Source organism: Danio rerio, chromosome 11, assembly GCF_052040795.2.
Source record: "Danio rerio strain M-AB ecotype USA chromosome 11, GRCz13ab, whole genome shotgun sequence".
NCBI classification, from domain to species: Eukaryota; Metazoa; Chordata; class Actinopteri; order Cypriniformes; family Danionidae; genus Danio; species Danio rerio.
The window spans coordinates 17,623,902-17,636,396 of NC_141031.1; the positions used below are offsets into that span (position 1 = coordinate 17,623,902).

The following is a 12,495-nucleotide window of genomic DNA, read 5'->3' on the forward strand; positions in this document are numbered from 1 at the left end:
CTTATGCTGTTGGCTGTGCACCTTACTGTAACCTAACCTTGCAAACGCTTGGTGTAAGACACGTTTTCTGCACAAATTCTGCAAATCGCTGTCCTGTTTTAAGTGCTGTTTTATTTGGACTACGTCAGTTTTATACATTCACCGAACAACGTCTTCCAGTCCAAATTATGGCAAAGTTTACAAAGAGAAAGTAATCCGCTGTCCTGAGGCTGTCATGTTTCTGCGACTCCTAGCAAAACAGGAAATAGCAATACATTGCTTCAAAGGGAACTTCCGTTGTTCAATTCCGCTGTGATAAAGGTCTATATATTTCGTTTTAGGATGAAGTGGTGGTGGAGTGTGGCAAGGCGCCGGATGCCTTCATGGTAGCAAGGGGTGCTCCTTGTGCAAGTAACCAATTTTCAGGTGCTGCACAATATTATAGCATCTAAAAAAATTCTTGATTACAATGCAATAAGTATGGTTCCTAGCCATATCAGCCCAGAAAGTAGAAATGTTTAATTTTCCATTAGTCTAAGTACACTATGTGACTAAAGTATTTACTCTGTTATGGAAAATATTTTCAAAATAGTTATGTGTGAAGTATGTTTGTGAATCTGTGGCTGTTAAGACCGACAATTCAAAAGTAGCTTAAAAAAACAACGATTTTATTTGCACCAATGGTAAACCTGCCCCAGACTATGATACAAGAGATTTTCATCTCTGTACAGACAATGCTTTGGTGCTACTATTTTCTGCTTAAAGGCCAATTCATTGGGTGTCAAAAAACAAAGAACAACTTTGAAACTAAGCTCTGGCTCTAAACCAGCAGTCCAAGAAAAAGAGTATTTTTTGTTAATAGAAAAGCAAAGTGCATCTTGAATATGTGTGCTGCTTTTTCAAAAAAAAAATGTGCCCATAGTTTAAACATTTTAAAGAGATTATTATGCATCATAAAAAATCATATTTTGGTTTTATGGTGAAAAGGCAGATATGCATGCAATGTCAAAAACACATTTGTCTTATAAAATGTATTTGATTCAACCTAAACATTCCAATGACTCCTTTTAGATATTTTTTAGCAATTAATTTGTGTGATGCTAATTTGTACTGATTGATACAATAAGTCAGTCAACTGCATTCAGAGTAAGATGGAAAAGAAAACGCCCACCACGGCTTATCAACAGTGACTTGTACAGAGTGTATGTGTGGGCCCAATCCAAGAATGCAATAAACACCACACTTAAATACCAGCATATTGCTGTTATTAATTGAGGTTATGGTTAAAAATAACACACATTCAGTATTAAATCGACACAGTGGCAAAAGTTAACGTATTTTGAAAATTGACCTCATATTTGAAATTGCTTCATGTCAATGTCAATATGAACAGGCAAAAGCTTCGAACTAAAGACCATTCATATATTCAACTATTTTTTTTTTTTTTGACTATCAATAGTTAACACGGTGCACTTTCAGATTTAAACCTCTGCTGGATGTTTTCATTCACTAAGAGTGGTTAAATACTGCATGCAAGAAAATTTTCAAAAACCCATAATAGGGCCTCATAAATGATTATTTCCTCAGTACACATTCGATAGGGGCCTACCTGAAGAAAGGGTTGACTGTGGGATACAGCTGCGGGGCCCTGTGCAATAGCAATAACAGGCACATGGAAGTGATTGTTGGAAAGAGCTGCTGCCGCACTGACCACACTGAATGCCTCCGAGAGAGAGTCCCAAGATTTCTTACTGAAGATAGAATTCACCAGTTGAATCACCTGTTCCTGTGACAGACAAGTAAAGCATGCAAATTAATCTCACGATAGTGTTTGAACAAAGACCACCAAGTCTACTTCATCAGTAGCGAAATGTTCTACAAAGTTCTATATTTGTTTTAGAAGTGCTGAATAACGAACCTCTTTCAAGGGAGGTTCAACATCCACATGATCAGACAGGGCGTATGCAGCGGTAACAAACAGTGCTGTGGCCTCCAGGCCATCTTCAAACTGAAGATACACTCCACCTAGATCATCTAAACGGGCAGCCAGGTCCTATAATAAAGAATAAAAAAAGAAAAATCATACAATAATAATAATAATAATAACTCCAAAAAAGCACTCCAAAAGAATATTACTACAGAGTAAAAAGTTTGACAAGCTTTGACTAAATTTAATCTTAAATGCATTTACTGTGTTTATGCAAAGTCAATTTGGGATTCAGGATGCATTACATTACCATTCATAACATTCTTTACTACAGAGCAGTAAAATAAACTATAAGTGGTCTGTTACTGCCATCTAGTGGCCAGAGTTGTGAATATTTTACAGAGCCTATGTTCTATGTTCTTTTAGAAAATGCCCTTCCATGTAGTGTGTAACACAGCTCTAAGTGAAGTGAAGTATCCAGCTAAGGCTTAAATCTGTAAATGTACAGTGTTAAAAAACTGTTGAATCATCTATAAAAGAGTCGACTCATAGTGCTTCAAACGATACCATTCATGGGTACGCGCAAACCCGGAAGATTTGAAACCTGTGGCCCCGCCCTCTAACACAGAACCCACACACACACACGCACGCACACGCACGCACACAAACATGCAAACACACACACACACACACGCAAACACACACACACACACACACACACACACACACACACAAACACACACACACACACACACACACAAACAAACAAACAAACATGCCAGTCGATTGAAGTTACACTGCAGATGGATATTATTGATGGTGTGTGTGTGCGCTGTCGTCTGGAGGAGGGTTAAGGCTGATTTATACTTCTGCGTCAAATGCCGGCGTATGCTACGGGGCTGACGCATAGCCCTTCGTCGTGGCCGTCGGAGTCGCTGACGTGCACTTCTCAAAAATGTGTAACTACACGTCGCTACGACGCTTAGCGCAAGCTCTGTGATTGGTCGGCTTGGTAGCGCTGACGAGTCTGGGCGGGACCGAGAGCCGCGTGAATGGTGCGAGCCTGATGGAGCGATTGTTTACAAGTGTGTAGTCCCGTGAAGTTGCTCTGGGTGTAAATTTTGTTTTGTGTTTACCTCATAGTTAAAATTGTTGCATGTCCGCCGGTTCCTGCCTCAAAATGAGCGAGTTTGAGCCACTTGTACATCCCGGAAGTGTTCAGGAAAAGCAAAACGGCAGCGAAGAAACTCGACACAGAGGAACATTTACACCTCACTGTCAACTAGATTTCGGAAGTGTTAATGCAGACCAACAGAGAGAGTCGCTGGGATAATTAGGTAAAAATAAATGCAGATTTTAAGACTATGATAGTGTTTTTTGACCTTGCATGCATATTAGACTGTTGTTGGAGCCTAATATGGGCTCTTTAAAACAAGGTGTTTAATTATAGAACCAGTTTTTGCCTATTAGAATTATTATGAAGAGGTAAACTGGGACTAAATTTGTTTTTTAATACATAGGTGTTTACATCATGTCAACTTGTGATTCAGGATGACCCTAAATACAATTACCATGACTTTAAGCTCTAAAAATGTAAAAATCAAAAGTTTGCAAATGCAATGAACAAATAAGAAGTGGTCTTGTGTTGACCTCTAGTAGTTAAATATGGTAGGTGACAATTAAAAGTCTGTTATAATGGCTAAAACTATAGAATATTGAAAATAAGTGATTTTGAGACCTTTAAAACATCCAAGATGGACAAATAATTTAGCATGTAAATAATTTAAGTGATAAGCTTGGACTAAACTTGCAACAGTGTGTAAATGAAGCACATTTACTACATTTTTAAACCATTTTAGCATGTTTTAGGACAATTTCTACTATTATTGCACCACCTATCTCATCCCCGATCTCCACAAAATTTTGCATGTTTCTTCACATTGATATGCCACATGGTCACTAATTTTTGTTATGTTTTGAGTTTTCCTTATTGGTTACAGGCATGTAATCATTGTAATTGAGCTAAAAACCAGGGACTAGTTCACAAAAGTAGGTTTTTTTACATATTGATGATTTTTGGGGGGGGCGGGGTGGGATGGGGTAAAAGGTTACCGACGCATGCTGCTGCTCCACACAGCAATAGAGAAGGCTTGGCAGAGTGAAAAATACTGCATTACTATTTTTGTTAAATAATTTTTTTTCATCATACTAAAATAACACGTGACAGAAGTTCACTCAAAAGTGAAAGTTCTTTCTGTCATTAATTACTAACACTCCCGTCATTTCTACTACTTTCAAAACATAAATTTTGATATTTTACCATATGAAAATGCAATGCAGTTATGAAAATTGTGAAATTAAAGCAATAGTGCAGAGATCTGGTCCCCGCGTCAGGTCAGGGTGCACCTGTAACCTTTAAAACGCAGACGCGGAGGCGCACTAAACTCACACGCAAAATAACTGGGCATTCAATTCATGTTTTAGTTAAATAATTCTTTAAATACAGCTCTCTTGATCTCTAAAGAGGAAAAAAAAAAAACGCAAAAGAAATTTGTCGGTAAATTAATTTTAGCAGAGACGCAACTGCCTGTCCTTTTCACATTCGTTTTTCAGGTAGGGATTAGGTCTATAGAGTAACCTAATAAAAATGTTTTGTTGGACACTGTAGTCTACACAATAATCAATATTATAATTTATTATATACATTATTATTAAAACTAAACTATACATTTGATAAATCAAAACCCTTTTTAATGTTTGCTTTCATTTTGACACCGCTAACAGTTGTAATAAGAAACATCACATTATGCAGAAGCAGTCTCAAGTTAAAAATACCTTTTGATTTTAAAGATGATCAGCCTGCCTAGTCAAGTTTACAGTGTCATAAATAAAATAGGTAGCATGAGTAAAGGGGATTTGCCCAGCACACAACCTCTCACTGCAGGTAGGCTGAATGATAATCTTTAAAAATACATAAGCAATACAAAACTTTAAACATTTATGGTTTTTTTAAATAAAAAGAAAAGAAATCAGGAGAGTAAAATATAATTTAAACCACTGGTCTGGCGCTGATACTTTATTGTTTGTAAGGAGAAGAAGAAAAAAAAGCAGATGAAAACCTGGCTGGGGAGACGGCAATAACATGGATTATCTGTTCTTCAGAAAAGTTCACGACATTGTGAGGCGTTTATCATACAACGCAGTTCGTGTTTATAATCATTAATATTAACTAATATGAATTCTCTCTCTAGACTTTGTTTTAATGCTTGTTCTTGTTGGCGCAATATAGCCTCAGCTTATTGCACGTACGAATCCGATTCTAAAGAATGATTAAGCGCTTGCATTTTTTATTGTATCCTTTTTGCAAGTTATTTATCTATTTTTTTAAAGTGGTGAGAACATTATTTACTGGCAAACATGTTCCTCGATCTCTTATATCAACAAATAAAGTAGCCTACCTAAGCTAATTTACCTTTTATGTAAAAATTAAGGAATAACTTAATTAAATATTAATAAATAAAACATCAGTATAAGTGTACGTGTTTATTTTTGAACTTTCGTTAGTAAAACAACACAAAACTGTTTATAAATATTGTAGTTAAATATTAAATAACTTTAACTGCTTAAAACCGTAAAATAATAAAAATTAAACGTTACATTAAGAACTTAACAAATAGCCCAAATGGCACTTTACTAATCAGTGTAATAATAATATAAATATTAATAATTATAAGTAAAAAAAATATATTAACCTTGTAACAATATAAGTCAGATGTTTTAAAAAAACAGCGTAGGTTCTCTCTACCTTTTGTATTCATACTTTAAATTATTTGCCAGAAAAACTAACATGTTAACTTTGTCCGGTTTAAGTAAAGAATGGGGTTTTAGTGTTTCCAGGAATACACTGTCAGACGGTGTGCTTGTAGTGAAAATGAACAGACAGGCTACTTTTTCACAACCATGCGAGAGAGGGTTGCTTTTGTTACGCCGCCCGCATTTCTCGCAAAGCAGGTTTCTCTACACTGCGGAGCGACGTGTTCTTAAGTTAGGGTTAGGGTTAGCTAGTTACCAAATATGTTGCTCCATTTCTCATCAATGTCTTACATTTTTCACTTTCTCTTTTGTATCTGGCAATTTTTGCAAATGCCTCTGCCATGCCTGGCTGAGCTGGGCTTTTGAGTTAAGAAGACAGGAGTTGATTAAAGCCTACATGGCTTTTTTTTCCCTCGCCGTCAATCGCCACTCTTCAGATTTGCTCTTCAGTGTTTGGACTCTCAGCAATGAATATTAAAACACACTTTAACACTTAAAAAACCCCTACAAAAAGCTTAATCCAAATTAATTCGTTCACCTTTCTTGGTCGGCATGAATCCAAAATATTCCCAGATGTAAGATTTTGTTTGCTAACAAAATTCATGGTTGAACTTGAACTTGCTGAATCGCGCCTAATGTTATATCCTAACAGATATGTAATACTTGGCAACATAACAGTAATTTGTGTTTTAAAGTGTGTGATGTCACGTACTACCGTCGGTCACGGTGACTGTCACAGCCCTTGTCTTAAGTGTGTGTGTATAAATATATTATATTATTATATATATATATATAAATAAATAAATAAATAAATAAATAAATAAATAAATAAATAAATAAATAAATAAATAAATAAATATCGCAATATATATCGCAGGGGGAAAAAAAATTCGCAATGTCAATTTTTTTCCAATATCGTGAAGCCCTATTATATTTAGTTTAAGTGTATCTGTGAAATATTGTGTAAATTAATCACATTTACTCTATTTTTAAGCTATTTAGCAGGATTTAAGACTATTTTTGCCATTGTAGCGCCACCTATAGCTTGATCTTTACAAAATTTTGCATGCTTCTTCACATTAATATGTCACATGTGCTCATCAATTTCTGTGATGTTTTGAGTTTTCCTTATGGCTTTACAGGCATGTAGGTTCTGGTGGACACACCCCTTTTGTAAATGAGCCTGTTACAGCTATCCAAAGTGAAAAGTTTAACTTTTTTCATAATTATTGATCTACTCAGTCCAGAGATTCTAACAACACTGGATTTGTTGCGATTGGGCTAAAAACCAGGGACTATTCGCAAAAGTAGTTTTTTTCTTATATTGATGATTAATAATGAACTGTTTGAGTGACAGCAGTGGTTTTAGTGTCAAACTGTTCAGTATGAGCAGGCCAATCATATGATACGTATTTTGTGTGGCTGTGTAAAAATTTGTGTAATAACCAATCAATTACAACCTCAAAAACACAAAATCGTCCCCTAGAGGCCAATTTCTTTCAAAATTCTTACAGACCTCTAGGACCATGAGTCGAATATGCCCACGAGATATGCCAATGTATGTTATGACAACTTGGTCAAAGACACTGCATGCCAAATTTCAAGCTGATTTTACCAATGATTTTACCAATGAGCAGGCCAATCATATGATACGCATTTTGTGTGGCTGTGTAAAAATTTATCTTAAATCTTAAATTTTTTAAGATTAAAGTCATTTTATGGTTTTTAAACTCTAAAGCGCCAACATGTGGCCAAAGTCTGCACGTTTGGCACTGTGACCTCAAATTGACCTTACACAAGTTTGTATCATATTTGGTGATAACTTATTCTGTTCAAAAGTTATAGCTACAATAAGCATTTAGCTTCAATTAGCATTTTTGCCTACTGTTTCGTGCAGGAATCAAAATTTCAACTTTTTTTTTTTTGATAATTATTGATATTCAGTGTCCAAAGAACATTTCACAGCTGTTTTGGTTCAGATTGGGCAAAAATACTAGGACTAGTTCCCAAAAGTAGGTTTTGGACAAATCGCGATGTAGCATAAAAACTTTCCAACGTACGGAAAAAAAATCGGGGAGTGACTTTGTTTGGGCTGACCCAGGGATTACAAATATGTAGGTTTTATGAGTCTACGACAAACGGTGTACAAATGGCGGCCGAAAATGTCCAAAAAATTGTTTTTTGGTGCCATAGCGCCACCTATGGTCCGATTTGGCTGATTTTTGTTGAGCTTGTAGTGTTCCGGAGTACAACTATCTGACCAAGTTTCAGCTCTCTAGGCCTTACGGTTTAGTCTGTGCAATAGTAACTTTGGCAGAAAAAAAACAAAATAATAAGAAGAGCAAAAATGAACAAAAACAATAGGGTTTCAGCGCTTCGTGCTCAAACCCCTAAAAATTAACAAAAACAATAGGGTTTCAGCGTTTCACGCTTAAACCCCTAAAAAAATCTTAACAAAAACAATATGGTTTCAGCATTTCGCCCTTGAACCCTTTCAATTTTCTTGAACCCTAGAATTTTCTATAGTCATTAAAAATGCCAGGAGTAGGGGTCTGACCAGTCTCTAGGGGTCTGGACTCCAAGGACTACCCAAACATTCTGCTTAAACATGTGCACCTAATGGTTCAAACATTGTATCCTCGCATGTAATCAGGATACTAATGCACCAATACATATGGCAAGACTGGTGAGAGTGGTTTGATAAACATAAGTCAAGTTGAACATCTCCCATGGTCTGCACAATCACCAGATCTAAATATTAAAGAGCCCATATTACACATGAAATGGGGTCATATCTTGGTTGTAAGGGTCTCCAACAACAGTTTAATATGCATGCAAGGTCAAACAACACTTTCATGGTGTTATAATCTGCATATATTTTTACCTAGTTATCCCAGCGACTCCTGTATGAATCGTCCAGTGATTCATTTGTTCCCAAACCCCTCCTTAGCGCGAAGCTAATCTGCGCTGATTGGACCAATGACAGTCTGTTGCGATTGGTCGACTGCCTTCAGTCAGAGAGTGAAATGAAAAGTAATCACAGTTCATACACGCTCGATAGTGTAGGCGTGGATTTTAGCAGCCAGTGGGTCAATGTAAATACAGACTATGGACTTGAAAATACAGACGACTAACTATTTTATTGAGCAAAAACTCCAAAAACAGTTGAGGAGATCTCCTAGCTTCTCACTCTGCTCTTTTCACAGACACACACACACACACACACACACACACACACACACACACACACGCACTTAACCCTGCTCCGCGCGCACGCACGCACGCACACACACACACACACACACACACCTCCGGACGACAGCGCGCGTGCGAACACGCACACACAGACACACATACTACTCCTCGTCCAGGGAGCTCCGTTAACAAAGCAGCACGCCCCGCGTTTTTAACGTGACTTTGCAAGCGATAAGACAATATAGCCAGTTAACCTGATACAGTACACGCGGTTACAAGTAACAAATCACAACTAAATACATTTGCAAGCTAGAGTCAACGAGGCAACTTTAATCGCACGTACTTACACTTGAGAAATGGAGGAAGAAAAATCTATCCTGACATCCAGCAGTAAGTTACTCTTTACTGATCCTTCCTTTAACAAACGCTGATGAAGTATTCTTTGTAGCATGTAGTTTCCAGAAGTTTCCAGTAGTTTCCAACTGCTTGGCTATAATGCTGATGTTTCTGCTTTGGGTAGAGACTCAATATATCCATCTGCAGTGTGACTTCAATCGACCGGCATGTTTGTGTGTGTGTGTGTGTGTGTGTGTGTGTGTGTGTGTGTCTGGGTTTCTGCGTCAGAGAGCGGGGCCTCAGGTTTGAAATCTCCCGGGTTTGCGCGTGCACGTGAATAACTTGGTTTCGTTCGTATGTCATGGCGAAACACCTAATGAATCGGTATCAAGGCGACTCGTTTGAAGCACTATGAGTAGACTCTTTTATAGATGAATCAACAGTTTTAAACACTGTACACTAACAGATTTAAGCCTTAGCTGGATACTTCACTTCACTTAGAGCTGTGTCACACACTACATGGAGGGGAATTTTCAAAAACCCATAATATGGGCTCTTTAATAATGCACTTTGGGGTGTTTTGACAGAGTGAATCAGGAAAAATTTTCCTCCACCAACATCACCAACATTAGCTTATCTGGATTTGGAAAGGACAGTGAAGGTGGACTCAGAGAACAATAAATGTTTCACATAGTCCAAAACCCAATATTTTTGCTGCAGGCAGCATTGAAACCAGTATTTGGCTTTGGCATGAGTCACGGTTATCTACAGCAGTCTAGCCATGTATATTGACCCTGTTGAGCTCCTGATGAACGGTATTGGTGAAAACAGGAGAGTTGAGTTGAACATTTAATTATGCAGCAAGTTGAACAGCTGTGGTTTGTTATTTGGATACAATCCGGGTTAGCACCTGACTTCCGTTTCAAACAGCTTCCTCTTCTGCCCTCAGTTACTTCTGTTGGATGTGCTCTTACTGGTGGAATGTGCAATCAATGAAGATTGGCCATCAGGATAAGAAAGGTTTGCCATGAAACCTACATTAAATTGGCCAGTGTTTCAGTTCCTTTGTCCAGCCCCTCAATATTTATTCTAGAATCTATATTCCATGGTATATCACTATTATAATATTATATTATAGTTTAATGGTACACTGGAGTCATGGTTCAGTATGCACCTTGGCGTTGGGTGCTTTACAGTACAAATGAAATAACATGTCTCCAGTACCTGATTTTTCTGTTTTTTTTTAACAGACAGAAGTGTTCTACAGAACTGAAGAGCTTCTTGTGATGCAAAAGTACAAAATAAACAAGAATGAAAAATAAAACTTTAAAATTAGGAAACGGTGTATTAAACTTTCAAAGATTAAGGTCTGCCCTCTCTTAAAACAACAGAAAAACAATAATTGTGTACTAAATTTAAGATTCAGAAAGCTTCAAAACTGAAATCTCTTTTTATGTAAATGCTAGAACTGTCCATCCATAACAGCAGGTGCAGCAGGAAAAAAAACTGTTCAATAAGGTGTATGTGTGTAGAGAAGGTCACTCATTTACAGACTGACTTGTGTATTTAAAAGATGAAATAGTATCTTATATTTCCATTGTTTGATAGATGTGCATGACCGTTATATACTTGCGTCTTTTGCAGCAGTTTTTTTAGATGCTCTGTGAAGATAGAAATATTTCTACTTTGAGGTTGCAAGTCGGCATGACAACTGAACCACTCCTGAGCACTGCATCTCACATTTTAGGAAAAAGATATGTGTGTTTTGTGAATGGTTCCTCAGTTGTTGCACCGCTGTGGTCTTTTCTGTCTCCTTTCAGTGACTGCACACCTAAGGTGTATTCTTCATATATGAATTACTCAAATAGCTGGATTTGGTAATTGACTATTTGACAGGATGCATGATTGTTTTTCTTCAAAACACATTCGAGAGTTGTCATAGCAACAAGTATCGTAGGCCAAACATGCTCTGGAGCAGGCTTATTTCATATAAACAGGATTGTGTCATTTGAATCAAAGGTGAGACAACGTATGTACCGAATACTGATATTTTCTTACAGTAGTAATAATTATATATATATATATATATATATATATATATATATATATATATATATATATATATATATATAAACTGCAACTACGTTATTTTTATTAAAGCGTTCAATATTTAAAATTAAATATTTAAATTTGTCAATAGTGGTGAATCCGTTCAGTAAAAGAACTGTCACTGTCACTGCATCATAAAACGACCTCAACCATGCCTAGTGCGAGTACATGCTTATGTTAGTTTCGTTGTCAATGATACTAGAAATTAATGCACTTTTCGTCAGTCGTTGTTGCTTCTTTATATAATCTTACTAACTTTTCATTTAAAAGAAAAAAAATTTCTTTGGGTGGGAATGATTACATCTAAAGTCTAAATTACAGATGTCATAAATCAGACCTCTAGCATTACTCAAGATAACGATTATTCGTTTCATTTAAATGATGATCGATCATGGGACATGTAGAAATTGACATCTCTAGTTCAGAGGCAGAAATGGCTGATGTTTGTTACATGAGGTATGTCAACAAATGCATGTTAATGGACTTTTACTCATATTTCAAAAATGAAGTGCATTAGCGTTTAATGTGCATGCTGGTTTTTCAAGACCCCTAAAATAATATGAAAACAGGGAAATGGAAGAAGGCCCCTCACCCAACAAACATCAGCGGTGGTCAACACCCTTGCCACTGCAGTGATCAAGACTAAAAATGCCAAATCAGTTTACCTCAATTTCTTCCAAGATGTCACCAAGTTCAGCTTGCTGAGACAGACGAGCTGCAGTCTGCAGTGCCAGAATGATTCTGTCAGAAGAGAAAATTAGTTATGTCTCAAAAAACGTATAAAAAAAAAAAAGAAATTGTAGAAAATATACATACGCTAAGACATTGTCTTCTTTGGAGATACGAGATTTAAGGGCACTGACTACTTCCTGTGAGGCCAGAGGTAATCCAAGAGAGCTGAGAGCACTCACAGAGTGATGGATCTGAGAGACAGTGGAGTCCTCACTCACTGTGGCCAACAACAAATCACGCGTGTCATTTGACACAAGAATCTGTCAGGATCAAAATACCGCAAAAAAAGTTACCACAAGACATTATACATTAAGAGCATTTCACTTGGTATCATTAGTGAAAAGTCCATGCCAGTCCTGTTGTCCAAGCACAAGATACATTCACACAACTAAATACTGTGAAAA

The 12,495-nt window shown here is 36.8% G+C and overlaps 1 protein-coding gene across 2 annotated transcripts in view; it reads right to left on the minus strand.

Moving 5' to 3' along the window:
* rpn2 (ribophorin II) overlaps window positions 1-12,495 on the minus strand; it is a 107,317-nt gene that overhangs the window by 78,354 nt on the left and 16,468 nt on the right. For both annotated transcript variants that reach the window (NM_212748.1, XM_087271888.1), the window contains 4 exon segments: window positions 1,589-1,765; window positions 1,898-2,032; window positions 12,025-12,100; window positions 12,176-12,351. In NM_212748.1, the coding sequence (NP_997913.1) occupies window positions 1,589-1,765; window positions 1,898-2,032; window positions 12,025-12,100; window positions 12,176-12,351 (564 nt within the window).